This window comes from Cnephaeus nilssonii, assembly GCF_951640355.1.
Source record: "Cnephaeus nilssonii genome assembly, chromosome: 22".
NCBI lineage: Eukaryota > Metazoa > Chordata > Mammalia > Chiroptera > Vespertilionidae > Cnephaeus > Cnephaeus nilssonii.
In genome coordinates this window covers 6685469-6710195 of record NC_137093.1, presented here as the reverse complement: position 1 = coordinate 6710195, position 24727 = coordinate 6685469, and the positions used below count along the sequence as shown (strand labels likewise).

Here is a 24727-nt window from a genome sequence, read left to right as displayed (position 1 = left end):
TGCACACAGGTGCATGTATGCACACACACACCCGCTCTACCTGTGCTGGCTGTCACGGGCTGCAGCCAGACCATGGACTTCTGTGTCACCTCGGGGGAGGGGAGGCCCTTTACGGGGAGAGAAACGCAAGGGTTCCGGGTACCTAGAGGGGAGAATGGATGGTGCCCTATCTCTCCCTGAAGGAGGGGACCTGCTGGAGACCACCCAGGACGGGACAGCCAGGAGAGGGGCAGGGACAGTGAGTGCTGGAGTTGGGCACAGAACGAGGGCTGAGTGCAAGGGACTCAGCCACCCCCTGGATATGGAACGCATGCGAGTTTGGCAACACGTGCTTGGCTACAAGAAAACCAAGAGGGATTTTCTGCGAACCACGGCCAGCGACGGCATTTGGTGCCCAACTGCAGGCATGGGGTCTGCTCTGAGCTGGAGGAAGTGCTGTGCTGGCCTCACTGAAAGGCAGCGCCGTCTGCACCTGCCATATGTTCCCCACTTTGTGGGGGATTTAAGGGCTTTTCAAGGGTAATTTAGATTCCAGGTGTTTTTCAGATCACGGAATCTCTTTAGAACCCAGCCCCACGTTGGATGCGATGTCATGTGAACATCGTTTGACTGCAGGCATCTTTCTGCCTTCTTCTGAATGCAACCCCCACACGAGCTGCAATGCCATTGTGGGCATCAGGTGGAACAGTTCCAGGGAAAGCAGCTCATTTCACTGATTCCGCATGTCAGTTCCCAGTGGCAGGAGAGAACTGGTATTTGCACAGTGCTCCTAATTTTTCACAGGGCACATATGTCTAGTTTCTTACAAATGGGAGAGTTCAGGCAGGTGCAATAAACCCTATTTGATAGGAAAAGAAACTGAGGCACAGGGCTGTGAAGTGACCAACTCAAGACCTTCTAGTTAGAGACCAAAGCATCAGCTCTGGTGGGGCACACGCACCCACCGGCTAAAATCGGCCACAGATGGACTGTAGGTCACAACCACCACCCACCCAGATCTCAAATGTGAACCCCAGGTGCCAAAAGACAATTTCCAGTTACCCTCAAGGGGTGTCATGCGACCTCGGAGGGCCATTCACTTACTTCCTTTCCTCCTGCACAGAGTTGGGGTGCCTCATTTCCATCAAAGCACAGCCGAATTTCTGCAGACCAAAAGAGGCGAGTGACATGGGAAGCGTGTATTATTAAAGCTGGAATATGCTCAGGCACCGAGAGTCTGGGGTCCTAGCTGGAAAAAGAGGAGTCTGCTGCTTGGGGGCCTGGGTGTCCGAGATGGTGAGATGGTGAGGGGCTCGGCAGGACAGCAATGCTTGAGCTGCAGACGCACATGGGAGGGTCAGCTGCTTAAAGAACTGCAGAAGTGGACTCACAACCCTCAGCACACCAAGCCCCTTTGTGGCTTTCTCTCTATAAAAATATTGTCCTCACTTCTCTCATCTGGAGCTTCAAGCTCCAGGGGACACCAAGCTCTTGGTTTGAGCATCCATTCTAAAGAACAAGCTCACTCAGATGACAGCGATTTCACTAGGAAACAGCCAGTCCCTGGGTACCAATGGACAGAGGACTTGGAATTGTCCAATCTTTGCTGAGCTTAGATCCACATTGAAACCATTGTCTTTGAGGCCCTGGGAGGATTTGCTACTGAATAGCAGGTGCAATGGTAGCCCCTCTTTCTTCCTGCTGATGGAAACACATGCTAGAACAGGTGAAAACTCATCTTACCTCCCCATTTTCAGGGGGGTCTCCATTGCCAAAGGTGCTGGTGACCACCAGGACCAGAGTTTCATGTTCCAGGTGCACAATGTCATAGTCTTCCATGGATATCACCTAGGTGGGAGAGCAGGAGGGGGGCAGGAAGGAAGAGGTGATGAGGAGAGAGAGAAGGTGGGAGAGAACAAGTAGTGATGGGGGAAGGAGGAGGAGGAGGAGGAGAGGCAGAAGATGAGTCATCTTGAGCCATCTCCTTTGGAAGAACCAAATGCATGGGGTGTGGCTATTTCAATGGGTAGAACGGAAAGCCTTTGGCAGTGTGGAACTTTCCTACGGTCACTGTGGCCTGAAGGACATAGGGAATCTGGGGAAACGGTGCAAGAGGTTGACTGCCAGGAGAGACAGATCCTTAACTGAGACCCTTCAGCTTTTTAAAACCAACTGATCTTGGAATCTTCCTGACCACATCTAGGCTGGGAATGACCTGGCTGACTGGATCTGACCAACTGCTGCTCAGCCTCCTTTCTAACCCTCCCTCCAGCAGGGTGGATGACCTGGGCCAGACAAGTCTGAGATACCTGCTTTAGGGAAAGATTGTTGCCCTGTATCTTAGTATCGCTTGAGAAACATTTTTCAGTGGCGGTTTTAGGGAAGCCCAGTCTCTGGAGATGCTTCCCAAAAATAAGTGAGCCATAAACAAACATGTTTGGGGAACATTTACATTCTCTGCCCTCCTCTTTTGGAGATAACACAGACTTGCAGACTAAAGGCTCTGCGAAGTCCTGCAGCAAAGAAGCCCACTGAACTGTATTTAATGCAGAGCTTCTTAAACTGACTCCAGAATTGATTTTCATAAAATCCTCTAACAGTTTCCTCTAGATCTGGGGGTTTCATTTTGTGATTCATGGACTCCTGGAGGGTTCACAGATAGAGGAACATCACAGTCCCCTGAAATTTATGAAAATGTGAGCATGTGTGCTGATGGGCAACTTGAGACGTGCTTTCATCCATTCTCAAAGGGTTCTACTCTGTGGAATTCCCTCTCTCCCCTCCCAACTTTAATTACCACGAGGGGCTAGAGAGCTGGCAGTGCCCCCTACCCACCTTGGCATCGAAGGCGTGCTTGAAGATCTCACACAGGGTTTTGGCATAGGCCTGCGATTTACCCGTCTCTGTGCCATAAAGGATGGTCGCCTTGACCCTCTTGGCCATTGCCTGCCCCATCAGCTTGGCCGAGAACTTGACGGCTCTAGGAGGAAGGGGAAGGAGAGGACCATGGGAAATGCCAGGCTGGGACTATTGGGCAGAAGCATGATCCACGACATTAACCAGAGAGAACTTACTGTCCTGATCTTTGATGGCCTCGGGGATCTCAAAGCCTGAATTTAGGCACCATTTGACCCCTTTAAGTCCCTCCAGAGCAACGAGTCATGAGCTGAAATGGTTGGTTAATTGTGTTGGGTTGTTAATTGATCAATCCCAGTCTTGAAGACCTTGCTTTGCCAAGCACTGTCCCCAAAAGATGATCATTCATTCATTCACTCATTTGTTCATTCATCAAATGTGTGTTAAGCATTTATGTGCCAGGCATTGTTATAGGAGCTGAAGAACATAGAGAATGTAGCTGTGGACAAGCAGCTGTGATGGGGCTTACATTAGTGTGTGTGTGTGTGTGTGTGTGTGTGTGAGAGAGAGAGAGAGAGAGAGAGAGAGAGAGAGAGAGAGAGAGAGAGAGAAACAAATCACTAACAAATCACTAGGTATTGAGCTCAAAGGGCTTTCAGAAGCGAAGGACCAGGTCTGGTTTAGTCAGTCATGCGTATCCAGGTCTTGCACAGCTGATGCCTAATAGGCACTAAATATATATCTAGCAAAAGTAATGAATTTTAAAGATGCTGCTACCACTGAAGACTTGGGGAGTTCAAATGTCAAGTCTAGGCTCTTTGTAGTTAAATGGAGAATTCAGAACCACTGTTATTCCTTCCTGTCTATGAGGGCCTGGGCGAGGCAGCCAGGCCAGAGGCCCAGGAATGTCTAGGCTCACCTTCAGAGCAAGCATCCCTGCTCTAACTAGGCATCTCTGAGCAGACAACTTGCTAATTACTCCTACCTGGAGATTATTGGTGGTAAATTCATCATTTTTTAGAATTAGGGAAACCACCCACGCTGCAGGAGCACTTGGGCTAAGGGAGAGAAACAGAAATAAAAGGTGCCTGGAGGGTTCCCTTTGAATGATGGGAGCATAAAAAAGCAGCTATAATTAACTTCCATTGTTTCTAGCCCCATCTTAATAGTGCAGTTAATGTTTTAGATTTTCCCCTTCTTCCCCCACCAGACAGCTGAACTGAAGGGAAGCCAGAGGTTGCCCTCCCTGAGAATATTTGTGATCTCTCATTAGCGAAAGAATGGCTGCTGAGATGCCCTTGCTTGGCTGGAAGACGGGGTTAGGTGGAAGGAGAGAGGAGGGGAGAAAGGGAGAGAGATGCCATGGGCCATATTAACAGAGCCAGCACCCAGGGTTGAGTCCCTGCAAGACCCACCAGTGTCTTGCTTCTGGGGTCTGTGGCATGGATGGCACCAATTTTTTACTTTTATTTTTTACAACTACCACCATGCAGAGCGAGTTCTGGACCTGAGGGCATTCAGGAACGAGAGTGAGGAGCTCAGTGCTCCTCTGCCAAAAAGTAAGTTAGTTCCGAACAGAGTGTCTCAGAGAGTGCTGGCGGAGCTCTCTTTCTTAGGAGAAGTCTGCATCCCCATTAGAGCACCTCAGTTGGCTCCACCCCACTTATCAGCTGGCCCCTTGCTGGCTACATGTTCTTTTTTATTTTTTAAAATGTTTTTATTGATTTTTAGAGAGAGAGGGAGAGGGATAGATAGAAACATCGATAAGAGAGAAACATTATTGATCGGCTGCCTGCTGCACGCCCTCTATTGGGATCAAGCCTACAATTCAGGCATGTGCCCTGACTGGGAATTGAACTGGTCACCTCTTGGTTCATGGGTTGACACTCAATCACTGAGCCATACCAGCTGGGCTGGCTATACGTTCAGGACAGTTATTTTGTGGTGGCCTTGGTCCATAACCCCGCTCCCACCCTTCTGTGCTCAGTTAGGACTTACTCATTTTATTCTTCAGCTCATTTGTCATCTCCTGAAGGAAGCCCTCTTTGACCTCCTAAACTAAACTCAGTGAAGTCTGTTCTTTGGCACCATGGGTCATTCCTCAATGGCACTCGAAGTGCTGACTGTATTTGTGTGATTCTTTGACAGATGAATGGTTGTGAGCTTCAAGAGGGCAGGGACCACATTTGTCTGGCTCATGATGTCTTCCCTAGAGCCTAGTACAGTGCCTGACAGGGAGTAGGCTCTCAGTATTCATTTGTGGGCCAAATGAACGAATGAATGAATGAATGAATGAAATTAGAGTTCAGCCCTGGACAAGAGCACTATTGGCAGTGATATTCTGGACCCAGCGCATCTCAGCTCCTCTCTACTATGGGTTCAGTGACTTCCTGTTGGTAGCTTAAAACTGTCCATAATGGGAGTATTTACACTATGGCAATTGGCCAATGTTACAAATATACTATTATTTTTACTTTTAATATTATCATCAGGAAAGCTGGTTTACCAACATACCATTGCCTCCAGAAAAATAATTTATGAAACTGGACGAGGAAAGTAAGATCAGGAGGGAGAAGAATTGTGGCGACATTTACATCCCACACTCTGAGGCAAAGAAGGCATGAGGGGGTGAGAGAAAGTAGAGAAATCTTATCACACTAGAGGTCAGAGGCATGACTAGCTGCCTGGCTTCCTTTTCTGGGGCTCTCCAAGCTTTGGGGCACACACATCCCCCACCTACTTCAGGAGACTTACTCTGCCAGCTTCTTGAAGCCGATGGCTCGCCGCTTTGTGGGGGTCCCGTTGGTACCTTTCCAGAGGTGGGTGTTCCAAGGGTCAGGCTGGGAAGAAAGGACTACGGTTACTGCAGGGAGGGAACCTGGCTCCTCTTGGAAGATGCTCAGGATCCCTGGGGGCTGTGGCTGTCCAGCCATGCCCAACCCGCAGCCCTTGAAGGGAGTAATTCTGCGAGTGATGACCACAGGGTCCTTGCACAGAGTGGCTGGCCCAGCCTTTCTGCACTGTCCTGCTAGACCTTCCCACGCAGCCCTCAGTCCCTCCCAAGACTTTCCTTGAGACCCCAGACTACTCATTTAGTCTCCATGAATCTTCCTGCTAGGGCTGCGTTGTCCAATATGGTAGCCACTAACCAAGCATGGCTACTGAGCACTTGAGTGTCCAAAGTGCTAGTCTGAATTGAGACGTGCTCTCAGCATAACACACACAAGGATATCGAAGACATAGTGCGAAGAGGCAGGGAGGGGCAGGACCTGGTATTCGAAGGAGGGGGTGAGTCGGTAGTTGAGCATCTCCTGGTGGAAGACAGGGGTGATGCTGCCAGACATGGGAGGCACAATCCACACCCAGTCTGCCGGACAGCCCCCCCGGCAGCGGTATTCATTCTCCATGTGCTTAATGAAGGACTCGGTGGCCGAGTGGTGGTCGACGATGGTCACTTTGTCACTCTGTGGGTAGAGAGGGGACAGGAGCCAGGAGGTAAAAAAGCTGGGGTGTTTCAGGATTCTCCCACAGAGTGGCGTTTCCCGAAGGACAGGTCCTGGAGATGGTTTAGTGCCCAAAACTTCTCTGCATTTCTCCTTCTGACTGTACCCAGGAGAAAGTCTTGGTTTGCTGCTAACAAGCCTCTCTTGCTAGTCTTCTTCTCTCCTCCCCCATCCTTTTTAAAATGAACCTCTCTCTTATCTAGCTGGAATTAAAAAACTTGGTTTTGTTATTCCTTGTATTTGTTTATTTATTTAAACTTACAATTCTTTTGTACTTAAGGCAACTGATCTTGGCTCTCCATTTATGGCAGTGATACAAAATCCTGTCTCTGTTAGCTGATAGTCTGAGTCCCTAAGCAAGACACAGACGATACCCGAAATCTCAATTCTAAAAAAATCACAGGTGACAAGTCACAACCCCCACTACTGGTCACCTCCTCCTCAAACGTCCACACTCAAGACCAACACGGAGAGGCAGGTATGCATGATGGGCAGTAGACCTCGCTGGTGGACAGATCTCCCCAAAGGTGGTTCCTGGCAGTGAGGGCTCTTGGACTTTTTGCTCCAAGGCTCTGAAAGGTTTAGTTCCTTCCTGAGGCTTGATGGCCAGGACCCCGGCACTACCTGGAAGCTGTAGAGAACTGCAATGTTGATCTCCACCAGCGCCTGGTCCTTCCACAGGGAGGACGTCTTTCTCATGTCCAAGTTCATCTTCTTGGCCACTCCCTGCAAGAAGAGAACACAGACTCACAGGCTGGGACGCTTCAGACTAAGGAGGGGCAGGGCTTGCTCGTGTCATGAATGAACGTCTTAATTATTAGTCAGCTCACTGGCAGAGTGAGTCACTCACTGAAGATTTCTTATTGAGGACCTACTGGTGGTGGGAAACTAGAGACGTGGCTGGCCACTTACTATTGAGCGGAACTTACAGTGGGAGAGAACAGTTTATATTGTGATCAGTGCTAATTCCTACGAAGAAAATAAGACGAGGATACGGGATGAGGAGGGATATGGGGCAGGGTTCATTGAACCACGATAGTCAGGAAAGGCCCACGTGGAGGTGGCATACTGGGTGAGACCAAAATGAGGAGAAAAAGTAGGGCATGTGCAGACAGAGGGAGGCGAGGGTCTCGGCAGAGAGACAGCACATGCAAAGCCCCCGAGGAGGGTTCAGACTCGCAGCATCTGAGATACAGAAAGCAGGGCAATGCACGCGGAGGGTGGGGAGCCGGCGGGAGTTAGTGAGAAGGGCAGCATCTTGAAGGATGTGCCACGGAGCCAGGATTGTTATTCCAAATGTAACGAGGAGGGTCTTCACAGGGTTTTAACCAGAGATGTGGGCCTGGGAGTGACCTTGTCTATTTTCTAGTGGGAAAAGCTCTCCACCCAACCTGCTCCACCCCTGAAGTGGCCACTACTTGTAATCTAGACCATGGACGTTTTGAGCTTGACTGACTCCATCTGACAGATGAGGAAAGTGAGGCTGAGAGGTGCCTAGATTTGCTCGACTTCTGTAGAGCCAGTTGGCCTCAGAGCTGGAGCCCAGGGAGAGAGATGTGTACTGCCCAGAACCTGGGCGCTGCTCCCCAACCAGCTGGCGTCTCTGGCAAAAACAACCCCTATGTTTGTTACAGCTGAAGCAGGAGCTGATGTCAAGGGTGGGGAAGACCGAATAGCAAATGCACTAATTAGAGCCTAGCTTTTCTCTTACTCTGTCAATTCTAGTCACTCGTGGGAACCCGGGTCTCATTATGGGACTAGAATGCGACAATTTCTCAGCTTTGGGTAAATCGCTTCCCAGCCTCAGCTGTCAACATTTGTACAGAATGGCAGCTGGAACTGGAGGCAGGGGTGGGAGGGAGTCTCACTTAAGTTACCCAGTGACTACTCGTTGCAGTCGAAATGCAAGCAAGATCATGGAGGCGGACTTATTGATTCACTGTTTGGGGCTGAAGCATTAGGTTCTGCTTGGGATCTTTGGGCAGCGACACAAATGCAGGAAGTAAGGAATTTGCTGCTTTATGTAAGTGCATATAAAGCTCGAGTTATATATAAAAGGCGAGAGTGTGTCTAGCCAGTTATGCTGCTACTATTACTTCTCTAGCATTATTTTGGTTAACAAAAGAAAAATTAATTGCAGGAAAAAACCCCACCTATACAACTTTTTAAAAAATCCCCAAATGTGACTCAATGCATCTCTATGAACATTAACTAAAACGTTTTTTCCTTGCTTGCCAGAAGTCTGTACAGATCGGTGGCTGCCTCAGTAGAATCCTCTAGGGAGCTTTGAAAAATGCTGACGCCCCCCCTGTCCCCCCGCCCCCATAGAGCAATTCCATCCAAATCCTGGGGAGTGGGATCTTGGACACTGCTGTGCTCCCCTGGTAACTGCAGTGGATGGCAAGGCTGAGGACCTTGGCTTCTGTCTTGCAGGCTAACAACCATGGATTTTTTTTTTTAAAGTGAGATATAATCATACCTAATAAAATGGTAATATGCAAATTACCATCACTCCGCTACACCCACGATTGGGCCGTTGGGAGGCTGGGGGCGGGACTCGGGGTGGCCGATTGGGCTGACTCACGAGTCCCCGCCCCCCGTTCCTCCTGCCGTCCCCAACGGCGGGAGCTGCGGGAGGACCCATGGGGCCAGCGGAAGGCACCGGTGGCGGAACTCGGGGTGGCTGATTGCGTGGCTGCCGGCACCAGTTTTCCTCTGGCCACCCGCTGATCGGAGTGCCTCCAGCCAGCGTGATCGGCCACCCAGAGTTCCTCCACCAGCGGCGGGTGGCCAGAGGAAACGGAGCTGGAGGAACTCCGATTGCGCTGGCGGCCATGGAAACGGCACTGGAGGAACTCTGGGTGGCTGATCGTGCTGGAGGCCAGAGGAAACGGCGCTCTGATCAGCGGGTGGCCAGAGGAAAACTGGTGCTGGCGGAAAACTGGTGCCAGCAGCCAAGTGAAGGAAGGTCTTTTGCACGAAACTTTGTGCAACGGGCTTCTAGTTGACATATGATATTGTGTACATTTAAGGAGTACAAAGTTTAAGGTGTTGGTTGGGTACATTTATATATTGCAATATGATTACCACTGTAGCATTAATTATATATCGCAATATGATTACCACTGTTAACATCTATACGTAATTATTGTGGCGAGAGCAATTAAGATCTAGTCTCTTAGAAACTTTGAAGTTTATACTAGAGTGTTGTTGATTATAATCTCAATGCTGTGCTTTAGATTTCCAGAAATTATTTATCTGTACGACTAAAACAACATCTTCCCCAATTCCCATGCATCCCACCCCCCACAACCACCATTCTAACTCTCCGATTTTACCAGAGAGCAGAATCCACATATTAGTGAGATCATACCGTTTGTCGTTGTCTGTCTGACTTAGCTCACGTGGCCTATGCCCTCAAGGTCCACCCAAGTGAACACCTATGGATTCAGCCACATAAACCTAATGCTTGCTTCTGCGTTCTAATCTTGACTCTGCCTTATTTACTATGTGACACAGGCCAGCACTTCAGTTCTCTGTTTCTCGTGCCCTATTTTGAAACAAGGCCAGCGACAGCAGACTGTTGACAGGAACAACATTTGCTGACAAAACCACAGCAATCCTGATGCGTTCACCAGAGTTGAGCACCAGGAAGCACTCTGCCCAGCACTTTTCAGCAGATGAGGATGACTCAGCCAGGGAGGAAACCAGACCCTCCACCGAGAAACGTGTATGGCGGAAAACCACTGACACTCCTCCTCCCTGGTTTTCCAGAAAAGAGACAAATAAAAGTCCCAAGTTCATCGGTCATTCTCAAACCCTTCTAACAGAGTTTGACACTGAGAGGCAGTGTAGCAGCGTGGTGATGAACTTGGACCACAAAACCAGACTGGGTTTGCATCCCAGCTCTGCCACTTTCTAGTGGCACGACCTTGAGCTCATCATTTCATCCCTGCAAAGGCCTTGGTTTTCTCATCTGTGAAAGGGGTTTTTTTAACCTGGAGGTTGTGGTGAGGATTAAATAAGCATGTTATACATGCAAAGTGCTTTGAACACTGCCTAGCACATAGTCCATACACGGTTAGTGCCATGGATGCCTCACTGAGATTGCAGGTTCTGTTGTAACCCATTTCCAGTTTCTAAGCCCCAAAGCCTGGCTGTGGGGAAGAACTGCTGAGCCCACCCCTTCTGCCTTGTGACTAAGGAGGGACCTCACCTCCAGGATGTTGTACCGAGAGTTGTCACAGTAGTCGCGGACGCCAATCTCCGTGCCCATGTACCAGCCGCTGAAGGGACAGGCGCTGAACTCCAGGCCGCCAATCTCCAGAAGCATGTTGGACACAGCAGGGAGGCCGTACCACTTCAGCCCCAGGTCCTTGAACCATTCAAACCTGCGGAGAAGGACACAGCTCAGCTCACCACCGGGCAGGAGTCTCAGGCAGACAGAGGGTGGGATATCCTAAGTCTGGGGATGCTGAAATGCCAGCGACTGACTGGGGCTATGTCAGAACCTGATTCCTGGGCTCTGCTTCAAAGCTGGAGAATCACAGGTCCAGAGCTGGGGCCCGAGAATATGCATCTTACCATGTTTCCCAGGTGATCTGCATGGATATCCAGGCCTGGAAACCACTGCCTTGGACTGCTGTTTATCTGCTAAGCCCACTCTGAAAGTTGGTCCAGGAGAAAGTGAGTTCCCTCCTTTGAGGGCCTTTGCACGGCCACCCTTTCCTCCTGGGACCTTCTCTCTTCCTCTGTATCTGTCCAGCTCTTATTTGCACTTTAATTCTCAGCTAAAATGTTGTTTACTCTTTTAGAAAGCCTTCCCTGATGCCCAATCTGGGCAGGGTCAGGTGACATCATGCCTCTAGGCACCATACACTTTCTAATGCAGCATGTTATTGGAACAAAGTTATTTGTGTAAGATCAAAACTTTAAATAAAGACAGGATTCCACCCTGCACTCACATGACTCACCTGGTTTGCCTCCCTCTAGTCTCAGCCCTGAACTGGATCCTGTATTTATTTAAAATGTTGTCACATTGTACAGCACAAAATTTTTTAAAACTATTTTTTATTTTTCTTTCTTTTTAAAAATATATTTAAATATATTTGTTAATTTCAGAGAGGAAGGGAGAGGGAGAGAGAGAGAGAAACATCAATGATGAGAGAGAATCACTGATCAGCTGCCTTGGGGATTAGGCCTGCAACCCAGGCATATGCCCTGACCTGAATTGAACCGGTTCATAGTTCATAGGTCAACACTCAACCACTGAGCCACGCCAGCCGGGCTATTTTTGATTTTTTTAAAATATTGCATTAAAATATTATTTATCTTGATTATTGAGTTTTTTGGTGCCTGCCTCAATTTTGCCCCCAAGGCCACTGTGGATTTCCTTCACTCCAAATTCCTTTCAGACTTGACTCCCATCAAGTTACAGGGTTTTAAACAGCTCCCTCTATTTAAAATCTGAGCCCCCAACAGGAGCAGGTACTCCTGCTCTCTAACCCTTCGGGCTGGGAAAGGGCAGGTCTGGGTGGGTTAAGGAGGGAGATTATGATTCAGAAAAGATGGCAGTCCCCCGGCTGGTCAAGGAGGAATTAATCTGTACCCAGGTCCTGTGTGAGGACTGAAATCAAGAGCCCCTTCCAGCCTGTGTCTGGGCTGGAGAGAGAAAGCCAGGGGGTACAGGAATGGGCAGAGGGGCATTGGGGAAATCCACCCACCCTCACCGACTCCATGCCAGGCCCTCTTACTTGGGGTGCCTGATGGGCACTTCCAGCACCAGCTCTGGGGGAATCTGGAAGAGCTCGGGGTCATTGCCGTTGGCCTGGAGCAGGAGTGGCAGGACGTCGAAGCGGCCTCTCGGGGGCTTCCAGCCCTGCAGTATGCAGATCTGCAAGCAGACCCGCCGGTCAGGCACCAGCTCAGGCCCCAGACCCTCCCAACATGACGGCATTGGGAGGGGCAGAACCCAGGCAGCCCGTTCCTCTGGAGGGTCTGGGCCACGCCGCCTCCTTTGTCAAGGTCTCCCCGACATCACCACGTAACCAGTTTTACCCTCTAGTCCCACAGACAGAGGGTAAAACTGTGCCCCAGCACCAGGCTTTGAACACTCGAAATGTGGTGGGTTCAAACTGAGACCAGAAGTGCCATAAGTGTAAAATACCAGGCCATCGAGACAGAAACCATGCTTTATGATTTCTGGGTCTTTCCCGCCCACTGGGGAGGGAATCTATAACATGTAGTATGTAACATGTAATCAAACATATTAGGTATAATTTACTTGTAACTAGAGGCCCGATGCACAAAATTTGTGCAAGGCGGCTCTCGCAGCCGCAGTGGCTTGCCTCGGCCCTCGCAGCCCCAGCTTCGCCCAGAAGGTCATCCGGAAGGTCATTTGGCTGTCCAGTCTAATTAGCATATTACACTTTTATTATTATAGATAATAAATTTTAAATAAACTATTAACATTTAAAGCTATTTAACACAATTACATATGTTAACTCAATAAGTATATTACTTTATTAATAAGTATAATAGATTAGTCCAATATTACCCACTTTAACATTTTCAATACATAATTGAGATAAGAACTTATTAATAAGATATTCTCCACTCTCCCTCTCTGGTTTCTGTCTCGGTGATCTGGTGTGTATGCAGACTATGTGCTCACGAGCCATGTGTGACCAGCAGTTGCCATATTGGACAGCTCAGGGGAGAGGGTTTCCAAAGATACAGCTACGTGGTTATGTTTGGGTGATTCTTTCTGCTGTGTTAGTACAAAGAAGGAGCATGAAATTATGCACTTAAAAGAACATGTCCTGTCAGCGAGGTTTCTGGAAACAGGAGAAGAGGAAGAGGCCCTGGCATCTATGTTCTGGTGGCCACGAGGACAGGGTCAGCCAACTCTACACTGAGCTTGCAGCCAAGTGGAGCAGAAAGTCTGGCTGAGTCTAAATCGGCACAGGTGCCACTCCTGGTCGCCCTGGTTACCGCCCCTTCCTTAGGATAGTAGCATTTAATCAGAAAAGCCAGATGCAAAGGCAGTCAGCAGCAACTGAGGGAGTTCAGTGGCCCTGCCTGGCCAGCTCCTCTTGGGGGAGGTACTGGGTGGAGTTTGAGGGGGGTTTGAGGAAAGGACAAAGATGACCTTCAACTGGGGATGACTGGGTGATTAAGAAAAGGGAGTACCGGGCCTGTGTGCCTGAGGTCACTGTAGGCATGGCATCTGCTTGTGGTGTCTGCTAGGGCACAGATGCTGTAAGTTGCCGTGCCTCAGCTGTGCTAACTGTCTGCATCACCTGGAAGGAGCCCTGGATGGTGGTGTTTGTGTGTTTCTGGTGGCTTTTATGAGTTGACTTGGGCTGTCAGCAATAGTGTCTGTACTGGTACCATGGAGAGTCCAGCCCATCCAATGAGGGTTGTGTGGGTCGAATAGTTGTTAAATGAATGAATGAATGAATGAATATGAATTTGACATATTACCCAACTCAGAAAAGGTGGATGCAGGCATGGTTTCCATATGTTAGCTCCTCTCCTCCAGGTGGGAGGCAGGAGATTTGGACTGTATTTCTAGCTTTCTCTCTGTTCACTTATTGCCTTGAATAGTTCATTTGGCTTTGGTGAGACTCAGTCTACCAACCTGTGAAATGAGACAATGGTCACCATCATGAGGGTCAGGCAAGGTAATGGCATGAAAATGACCAACTGACCACCTGTAAGAGAACCAGCTGGTTCTCTCTGGGGGCAGCCACAGAGAGAAGGAGGTTTAGGAAAGAATAAGCGGTAGTTCATTTGCTGCTCTCCTTATGATGATTACATTAAAATAAGAAAAATCTGTCAGTAGAAACAGTCTGGGAGATGAGAGTCCAGGTGGGCATGGACTGGAGGGCATGTACCTCTGTGAACTCCACATTGGCTGGGTCCCCCAGGATGGAGCCATCAGGCTGCTTGTAGCCAGCATAGCGGATAAGCTGGGAGTTCCAGACTCGGAAATCGTGCTTGCTGTCGATCCTCTGGGGAAATATGGTGATGGCGGACCTGTGGGGGACAGAGGGGGACACCTGGTGTCAGGGTGGGGCTTGCACTTTGGGGACACCCTGGAAAAGGTGTCACCCAGGTCAATGAGTGCATGAGGCTCAGGGTGGATTCCATCTGTGCCCAGGTCCCCAGGCCCCTGGAGCAGCTGTTGGGAGGAAGGGGCCTTGCCCTGTCGTTCCCTGTGTCTGAAGAAGCGTAGAATGGGAGACCGCATGCCAGCTAGCTGAAGGAAAAGGAATGCGTCTCAAATGGGACTTTCAAACAATCTTGACTTGGGCCAGTTTCCCAGGGAGTCCTTTAGCAGCAGGTAATCTCCAGGGAAAGACCATCAGACCCCGCTTCCCTTTAAGAATGCACCATCAGCCGAAACCGGTTTGGCTCAGTGGATAGAGCGTCGGCCTACAGACTCAAGGGTCCCAGGTTCGATTCCGGTCAAGGGCATGTACCTTGGTTGCGGGCACATCCCCAGTAGGGGATGTGCAAGAGGCAGCTGATCAGTTTCTCTCTCATCGATGTTTCTAACTCTCTATCCCTCTCTCTTCCTCTCTGTAAAAAATCAATAAAATATATTTAAAAAAAGAAAAAGAAAAAATAAGTGCACCATCAGCCCTGGCTGGTTTGGCTTAGTGGATAGAGCATCGGCCTGCGAACTGAAGGGTCCTGGGTTCAGTTCCAGTCAAGGGCACATGCCCGGATGAGGGCTCAATCCCCAGTAGGGGGCGGGCAGGAGGCAGCTGACCAATGATTCTCTCTCATCGTTGGTGTTTCTATCTCTCCCTCTCCCTTCCTCTCTGAAATAAAAATATATTAATAATAATAATAATAATAATAATAAAATGCACCATTGCCCGGCTGGAGTGGCTCAGTGGTTGAGCTTCTATCTATGAACCAGAAGGTCAGGGCTTGATCCCCGGTGTGGGATGTGCAGGGGCAACCTGTCAGTGATTCTTTCTCATTGATGTTTCTCTCTCTCTCCCCCTCTCCCTCTCTAAAATTAATTTAAAAAAATATATTAAAAAAAGAACACAATCTTAAAAAGAATGCACCATCAATATCCAGTTCTAGTCTTTATCCTACCGTAATTATCACCATTGTTAATTTTTGTCCGACCCCCACCCATTCCATGCCAAAGTCTACAGACTTACAACAAAAACAGATACCAACTTCCATTTGTATTCCATGTATTTACTCCGAAACGATAGATTGCCACTGGCCTCGCCTACCTAGCTAGGCAACGATGAGACTGTGTACTGTTACTGAGTTGTAGTTGTTGCCTGCTGAAGGCACCTAGCTGGAGCCCTGCTCTCTGCTAAAAGCGGTGTTAGAGAGGCGTTAGCAATGGGTTAGCACAAAACGGAGACTTTCTCCTCAGCAGCAACAGAGAGATTCATAAAAATTAAAAGGAGAATAACTTTTCACGATGTGGTTCAATGTTGTCTCACGCCAGGAGTTCCTGCCACATGGATCCATTGGTCCCATCACTGGACCGAATCCCAAGCTATGGCTTGTGCTGGCATGGGAGTCGCACTGTGGGTCCAACCATTGCTCATAGACCTTCTCCCATCCACATCCTGCTCCTGGAACTTTGCCCCCTTGGCTGGAATTCCTCTCCGCTGTCATGCTTCCAAATTCAAGCCCTGACTCAAATCCGCTTTCTCCACATAACATCCCCTGCCCCATCTGGTTCCCAAGGCCTTCTACCTGAGCCAATTTAGGTCTGCCTGCACAGGACAACATTGCCCTTAACACTGCAGCGATGGTGCAATGCACCTGGCGGTGAGTCCAGGTTGGGGGACGGGGGGTGAAAGTGAAAGTCACAAAGAACCACAGGCACTCTTAAAAATCTCTTAGCAAAGGCGCCATATTGGGGAATCAACACAGGATAAGTCAATCCATCCGTTTTCCCTCCAGCAGTAAAACACATTGTCATTCCTTTGGTTGAGCACCAGATAAAGGGCATTTGTGTAATATATATATTTAAAAAGTATGTTTAGAAACAGCAGAATCACACACAGTGGGATGAGACACTCGTGTGCAGGCACCGAGACCAACGGCAGAAATATAACACATTTATACCTCTCAGATCCCAAGTCTCCTAAGTCTAAACTCAATCAATGGCAGGTCGAAACCCTGAGCTGTTTAAATTACCTCTCTCTCCCCTCCCTTCTTTTACCTTGCTTGCCTTTCTTTCCTATCTTTAGATTATTTCTATACATAGCATACATGCTCTTATGTATGTGTTCAGAGGTGTGGTTTTAAAACTTACTTTTAAAAAAAGTATCGGCTGGATATTTTCTTTAATAGAAGATGTCATAAAGACTCCCCAAAATGGAGGTGCACTGCCTGGTCTGTGACTCCCCCTCCCCCCGCCCATAGTCACAGCATAATTTGAAAACTACCAGAACAGCCAACAAGCTCCTTGAGGCTGATATCTCAACCAAGCCCCCTTTAATGCTCAGAATATGCCGATTTTCTCTGAAGGGGGAGGTCTTTTAGTAAAAAGATATACAGTTGACCCTTGAACAATGCAGGGTACAGGGACAGTAACCCCCCCAATGTAGCTGAAAATCCACAGCTAATTTTTGACTTCCCCCAAAACTTAGCCTACCATTACTGGAAGCCTTACTGATAATAGTCAACACATTTTTGTAGGTTACATGTATGATATACTGTATTCTTAAAAAAAAATTTTTTTTATTCATTTCAGAGAGGAAGGGAGAGGGAGAGAGAGATAGAAACATCAATGATGAGAGAGAATCACTGATCAGCTGCCTCCTGCATGCCCCCTACTGGGATGGAGCCTACCACCTAGGCATGTGTCCTGAGTGGGAATCGAACCATGACCTCCTGGTTCATAGATGAGCTCTCAACCCCTGAGCTGCTATAGAGCCTAAGACCATCGGAAAATACAGATATTTACATTACGATTCATTAACAGTAGCAAAATTACAGTTATGAAGTAGCAACGAAAATAATTTTATGGTTGGGGGTCACCACAACATGAGGAACTGTATTAAAGGGTCGCGGCATTAGAAAGGTTGAGAACCACTGTGGGATTTTCCTATTCCTGGGAATGAGAAACATCCCTTCCTGCCCCTCCATGGTGACATAGAACGGTGGGCTGAAAGTGATTTTGGCTGCTGTAGCTTTGAAAACAACTTGGAATTCTATTTTTCCCAGAAGAGAAGGGACATGGCGGTGGAACAAGGATGCCAGGCCACCGCTCCCAGCCTGGTGCATCTCCCAGAGAGGAGGCGGGGAGGATTTCTCTGGCAGGTGAGCAAACTCCAGAACCAAGGGGCAGCGCTGGGGGACTCCCCTTCCCCAGGCTGGTCAGCTCACCTGAGGTTCCCTTTGTTGGTGGCATACTTGATGTGGTTGCAAATGTAGTTGAACATCCCATGAGCCGTGGTGCAGTCGCGGGCATCAAACACCTGGAAGAGGTGCACTGTGGGACGGATGGCCTCCTCCTTCCCTCCTCAGCTCCCCCAGGGCAGCCTTCCCATTGGAGAAGAGCCCAGAGCCCACTCCAGCTGCTACCCCATTGGAGTAGTGAGCACCTCACCACTCCATCAAACCAGAAAAATCCCCTAAAAGTAGGCATGGAGTGTAAGTGATGTGGGAAAGGGATGGTGAGGAGAGGAAAGACTTTTAATGGGTTATATTTCCTGTTAGGTTATTAGGGATCAAAAACAAACAAACAAAAAACAAAGAAGAAACCATTGAGCTCAAAAACTAATGTACTTCCAACTTGAAACTATTCCCCAGAGAAAAGTCATACCAAGGGAGACAGAATCTGATATTTTTAGTCAGCAGGCAAATAATATAAATAAGCAGAGAGAGTAGGTGCAAGACAAAAGGGAGTGGTGGGGTCTGTGGTCAACTGGAGTGTATAAGCCTTAACAAGAGATATACAAATTCATTTTAAAATAAACACTGTGTTGGATATAGTCATGAGACATGATTAGATTTGGCCATGATCTGAGAATCTGGGACCCCATGACGACCATCTGGTGGTATTTCACCTTGGCCTCCAGCTGAGCCATTTTAAAGCTCACCCCTGCACCTACCACCCTCTCCACTAACGGGCTCATCAAGGTATCGAAGCCTCACCACCTACCTGCAGCTTGGACCACTGGATCCTGCCGACGCAGCGGGAGGCATTCCTCCAGGCGTGCTTGGCCCCGTAGATGAGCTCTGTGTCTTTGAGCTGGTAGGTGCTGGTGGTTTCAATCTCTTTGTTCACCTCTTCCAGCCTCTCCATGTGGGCTTTGGAGCCAAATCTGAGTAAGGAGGGGAGGGAGCATCACCTTCTCTCCCAAATTAGAGGTTGGTGAAAGGAGGGAGCTACGACAGGAGGCCAGAAGCCACAGAAAGTCATAGTTGATTTCTGGACACAACAGTTCCAGCATAAAGCAGAGGCTGCAAACTAAAATGCCCACAAAGGTCCAGCAGTGACTGAACTGGCTGGGTGGGGCCCATGCCTGGCCCGAAAGGGACAGCCGCCGCTCTGCTCCAGCCAGCTGTCATCCTGAGAGCAATGGGAGCCCCCTGCTGCAGATCTTTCGGAGAAACTGGAAATCTGAGTTTTAAAGAAAACTCTTCTAATTTTAAATGATGACAGTGAATTAAATTTTAAAAAGTAAAAAAAAAATTATGAAAAATGTCAGACTTATGAAAAGGTATAGAGAATAATACAATGAACACCCACACCCCAACACCGAGAAATAATAAATAAATAAGAACTAATAGCGATCCTTGGGGACTACTTCCCCATAATGGCCCACCTTCTTCCCAGAAGTGACTGCTATTTTGCATGTGGCATCTACATTCTCATGCTTTTGCTTATACTTCTGCCTACATATACAGACAGCCCCTAAATCATGTACAGTATTGTTCTGCAAGTTTAAAATGTTAATATAAATGGCGATGACCTAAATGTACCCTTTTACACCTGTCCTTTCTTTTTTTCACTCCAAGTTATTTGTGAGCTTCATTCCCATGAGCACACAGAGTGCTAACCCATTCATTTTTAACAGCTGTATAGTATTTCATTATGGAAAATATCGCATCTTATTTATAGATTCTCCTGTCGATGGTGTTGAGGTGGTTTCCAGTTGGTTCTTTAATTTTAATTTTTTCTCTATTTGAACAGTGTTTCAGTGAACATTTTTATGGATGCCTTCTGTGCAAAAGTGTGAGAGTTTCTTTAGGTTATATATATCCAGGCATGGAATTGCTTGAAATGTTTCAAATGTAAGCAGCACTTTGCAGGCCAAACAAAAACATTTCTGGGGGCTAGATTTGGCTCTTGGGCCACCAAATTCCGACCTCTGTGTATGTAAACTTGCCTTTTAATGGACGAGTAGTATTGATCAATGAACTCTTTGGCGAGAGGGAAGAGCTGTTCTTTAGTGCGGACGTCTTCAGGCCTCCGTAATTGATGAGAAGGCTGCATGATGGAGCCCATGCAGATGTGTGTGTTGCATCCCATTTCCTGGACAGAAAAGAGAGATTTGGGCTATCACTTGGTTTTGCCCAGGTATGGCACGTACTCTGCTGCGGACCCGGATGGGATACTCAAGGTGGTGTTGACCTGGCCTTTAATTCCCAAGGGGATGTCTCGAGCACCAGCTTCAGATCACTGTTGGATGTGGTCATCAGCCAAGGTAAGGGATGATAAGCAGCATTTTAAGGTTCTGAAAATGTTTGTTCAACTCAACAAGGGAAAGAGCGGCTTTGTGACTGGCCTTCCCTCGGCACTGAATCCCCAGGAGCCAAGGGAGTGGCCACAGTGGCTTATCTGAACACGTCTATGATGTGTTGATTGCAAGAAATAGCCCGGATTGTTCCCCTCCCTATATTCCTTTGCAATAAGACTTTATGGCCACTCCCCACGAGAAGGGGGAGCCTCTTCCATCACCTCGTGAGTGGCCTGCAATACACTAGATGTCAGTAGCCTCTGATGTTGTGACAACCAAAAATGTCTTCAGATATTGCCAGGTACACAGGAAGTCCCCACCACAAAGAAGTATCTGGTCCCAAACGTGGGTAATGCTGAGGTGGATAGATCCTGGCCTACACCCTCCTGAGATACTCACCAACGTGCTCTTAAGGTGGAGGGTGTCAGTGAGAACCACGTCAGTCTCCCAGTTCTTGACCTTGAGGAAGCGGGGGCACTTGGAGGGGCTGCCGTTCTTTGGGGAGGACTGTTTTCCTGAGGCAGGGGCCTGAGGAGAGAAGGAAGATGGGACGTTAGGCAGGAGGGCACTGGAAAACGGCCTGTGCTGGGACGGGAGCGGCACTGCTCCTCCTGGAACCTGCTCCGAGTTACCAACTGTCTGCACAGAGAAGGGGCTCGACTCTCCCTGGCTGACACGTGAGAGGTGGCTGGGAACCTGGTTCCTCCACCTTTGCAGAAGAAGGTGCCTCGGAAGAGCCTTTCGGGTTCTGTTCTGGGAGGAGAGTCAGGAACCCAAACATGGCCAGGAGCTCCCTGGTGTGTGGCACAGGGTCTGGCATTGAGCAGGGCCTCAGTGAAAGTTTGCTGAATGAACACACGACTGAAAGGACACCATCAGTTTCTCCGAAGGATAAAGTCCTCAGGGCTGAGGAATCAAACCCGAGGCTGGGTCAAGTTACTTTTCCTGGCCTTCCTGCTACAGCCCGATTCACCATTTCCAGCAAGTACTGGGGCAACAGAAGGTTTAAATTAGAAAGGTTTGCAGCATAGAACGTTTTCCCCAAATTTCAGGTTCCTGCCTTTCAAAAATGCCCGGCATGTCCCTGTCTCAGGGCCTTTGCACTTCCCGTTCCCCGTCTTGGACACCTTCAGTTCTCCATTTGTCTTCACCTCTGCAATAAAGCTGCCCAGTAGGTGAGGAGGGGTAAGCCCTGGGCCAACCAATGTTGGCCCCTCCGTTTCAAACCCAGTAAAAGGATCACATTTTGTTCTGAGCAGTTGTCTACCTGCCTGGGAGAGGTGTGCCCATGCACCAGACAAGCATCCTTTACTCCACAGTGTAAGGGAGAGGCAACAGGCACGCCCTGATGCGACGACAGCTGAGCAGGGGAGGGGAGGAGAAGAGGCGACGTTCAGTGACGCTCATGCCAAAGAGTAGAGCAATGGGCCGTGACCTGGAGGCAGGGCCCCTTCGATGTGCTAGGTGCTGCTAGGCACTGGGGCAGTTTGCTGAAAGAGTCAGACAGGCTCCTTGACCTGGAGCACTGCTGTGGGAGAAATGGGGACAATAAGTAAGTGAATACACACACAATAGAATTTCAGGTGGTGTTAAGAATATGAAATAGAAGGAGGTGATGACGACTAAGTGGAGGGGTGGAAGGCAAGTGCAAAGGTCCTGAGGTAGGGATGAGTACACAAGAAGGGGGAGCAGCAAGGCCTTGCAGGCAGAGAGAACAGCTGAGCAAAGGCCTATCAGAGCCACCTTTCTGGCCACTGGCCACCTCTGTGCTAAAGCACCCATGCCGTCATGTTAGTGGGAAACAGGAGGCAGGCGAACAGGTAGCTCCAGAATAGAGCAGGGAACGGTAGCAGAGAACAAAAAGAAACCGCTGTGACTCATGATCTCCCACTCCTCCCTGCCCTGGCCAGTTCTGGTCATCCCCAGTGGTTCCCATCTCAGTGCCGGACACCATCCATCCATCTGCGCAAGCCACAGTGGGAAGCTGTCCTGGGCATCATCCTCTTTATCTCCCATACTTACCCCATCCCCCACTCCCACCCACTGTAGTTTTCTAAGTAGCTCTAGAGTCCATCCACTCCTCTGTCCAACCACCACCATCTCTCACTTGGATGACGGCGGTCACCTCCTGTTAGCCATTACTATTACAATCGGTGTTGTTATTCTGCGAGTACAATGCCACATCGGGTATTACTACTGTAACTATCGCTATAACTACACTACTGCCGGCTGGTAGCAGGAGAGGGACCTGGATGAGTTCTCCCCTTGTTCCCTTTTGGCACTTTCCATCCTGCCAAACCTTAAGTTCTTTTACTTGTGTCCCCATGTGAAGCTACATACAAACAACCCCACTTCCCTGGAAGGCCCGGAAAGACATTCTAAGCACTCCTTTAGACCTCTGTCTCCACTGCTGTCTCTTCCAGCAGAGAAAAAGGTGGTGGAAGTCACATCTGGGCAAGCCTTTGTCACAACAAAATCCTCTGATGGTGCTGACAACCTGTACCATGAGAAGAAGCAGTCCTCCCCTGCCCGTGTGGGAGGCACCTGGACATCTTCCCTAAACATGAGGCGTCACTAGGCCAGTTTAGAAACTCTCTAGACCATTCCATTAACACCCCGGAGGCTGAGGAGCAGCTGGAATCCGGGGGGGGGGGGGGAGGGATAACAGAGGTGGTACTGGTGTGGGGGCTGGACCCAGGACCCAGGGAGAGGGTGGGAGGGCAGATGGGCGGGAGCCCAGTAAGGCAGGAGGAAGAGGTGTGGCAGGCGCAGAGCTAATAGGACGAAGAAAAGAGGCCATCTGTTGAGGTGCCAGATGTGTGAGGGGTGGTCATCAGGAGCCGAGTAATTGGGGCCCGAGCTCCAGGCATGCCACTCTCCACCCTGGGCTGTGCCGAGTACACACTTGAAACCCAGCATTAGGAGGCCTCTGGCAGGGCTGCCGTATTATTGGGGCTTTGATGTTTTAATTAGCCAGCAGTAATATTAGATGACTCAAGAGGGGACAAGTGGGAGATTAATATAGCAGTCAGGGGCCCTGTGTGGGGGATGCAAATGACTTTTCTGAGTGGGGGCCCAAGTTCAGGTTAAAAATGCAATTAGTGGACCTGTGAGTCATTATGCTGGGAACAGGGCATGAGTGGGCTTGGGCTGGCGGCTCTGTGCATCCTTTTCTGAATTTGTGTCTGAGGGAGCTTTCCAGGTGGCGGGAGACACAGACTTGATCTTGTGGGTTCTGAGGGCTGCCTGCTCCTGGATTTGGAAAGAAGGCTCATTTCAGAGGCTGGGTCAGCACCTCTTAGCAGAGGCCCTGAGGAAATGAAGGGAAGCGGCCTTGCAGCCCAAGGAGGGACAGCTAGGCAAGGTCACGTCAGCCTGGGGCTCCAAGCCAGGAATTCATGCTTGTAGGACTTCTGACACCCTGATTGCTTCTCCTGTCCTTCCCTCCCTTCCTTCTCTCCTTCAGCAAGTACATACAGAGCACCTACTGTGTGCCAGGACTGGTGTTTAGGCTCCACAGTGGTCCCCACTGTCATCCCACAACTGGGAGAAGCACCTACGGCTGCATGTCCTAAAGTCGGGGTCTGGAAACTCAGGCCTGCGAGCCAAATCTGGTTTGCTCCCTGTTTTGTCACAGCCTATAAGCTAAGAATGGCTTTTCCATTTTTAGTTTGTTAAGTGAAAAAAATCCAAAGACTAATATTTCATGATGCATGTGAGTTACATGATGTTCAGATTTCAGTGTCCACAAATAAAGTTTTATTGGCACACAGCTACACGCACTCATTTCTGTATTGTCTATGGCTGCTTTTGCAATACAATGATAGAGCGAGTAGCTGTGATGAAGACCAAGACTGTATGCCCACAAAGCCAAAACTCTTTCCCACCTTGTTCTTTACAGGAAAAGTTTGCAGACTCCTGAGTGAAAGCATTGGATTCCACTGGCTGAACTGTAAGCAATTTCACCGTGTCTCCATCTGCTTAAATGTCACTACATTAGAGATCTTTTGTAATCATTTGTTAAAACAACGCCTCACCTCTGTTACTCTGTGCTGCCTCCCCACCATTACTATGTTTTATTTTCCTTCATAGCACTTACCCCTGCTTGCAATTACTGTGTGTACATGTATTTGTATCTTATACATTTACCTATGTATCTCTACTAGTTGATATAGTTTTCAGCCTACCCACTGTTCACTTTGTTCTATCTCTAGCCCCTAGACCAATGCCCAGCATATCGAACATGTTCAACAAGTATTTGAGGTCAGCTGTAAACTGAATTGTGACCTCCTGAATTCATTCATTGAAGTCATAACTCCAGTGTGACTATATTTGGATATGGGGTAGTTAGGAGGTAAAGGTTAAATGAGGTCATGAAGGTGGGCCCCTCATCTGATAGGACTGATGCCCTTAAAGGAAGAGGAAGACACACCTCTTTTTACGCCCCACCCCCACCACACACACACAAGAAAGGCTATGTAAGGACACAGCAAAGGTGGCCGTCTGCAAGCCAGAAAGAAAGCCCTCACCGAATGTGACCACGCTGGCACCTTGACCTTGGACATCTGGCCTCCAGAACTGTGAGAAGTAACTTTCTGTTGTTTAAGCGACCCAGTCTGTGGTATTCTGTTATGGCAGCTTGAGCTG

General features: G+C 48.9%; 1 protein-coding gene across 2 annotated transcripts in view; it reads right to left on the bottom strand.

Annotated features, from left to right (window-relative positions):
• The window catches only part of NOS1 (nitric oxide synthase 1), a gene marked incomplete at both ends in the record, with an annotated part of 73957 nt that overhangs the window by 26979 nt on the left and 22251 nt on the right, over window positions 1-24727 (bottom strand). Inside the window, 14 exons of one of the 2 annotated variants that reach the window (XM_079763247.1) lie at window positions 41-142; window positions 1084-1142; window positions 1723-1827; window positions 2815-2959; window positions 5590-5675; window positions 6105-6299; window positions 6963-7064; window positions 10555-10729; window positions 12092-12231; window positions 14237-14378; window positions 17721-17812; window positions 18499-18661; window positions 19730-19875; window positions 20480-20608. In XM_079763247.1, the coding sequence (XP_079619373.1) occupies window positions 41-142; window positions 1084-1142; window positions 1723-1827; window positions 2815-2959; window positions 5590-5675; window positions 6105-6299; window positions 6963-7064; window positions 10555-10729; window positions 12092-12231; window positions 14237-14378; window positions 17721-17812; window positions 18499-18661; window positions 19730-19875; window positions 20480-20608 (1781 nt within the window). The remainder of the gene's footprint in view (window positions 1-40; window positions 143-1083; window positions 1143-1722; window positions 1828-2814; window positions 2960-5589; window positions 5676-6104; window positions 6300-6962; window positions 7065-10554; window positions 10730-12091; window positions 12232-14236; window positions 14379-17720; window positions 17813-18498; window positions 18662-19729; window positions 19876-20479; window positions 20609-24727) is intronic. The other variant, XM_079763248.1, reaches the window with a different exon arrangement.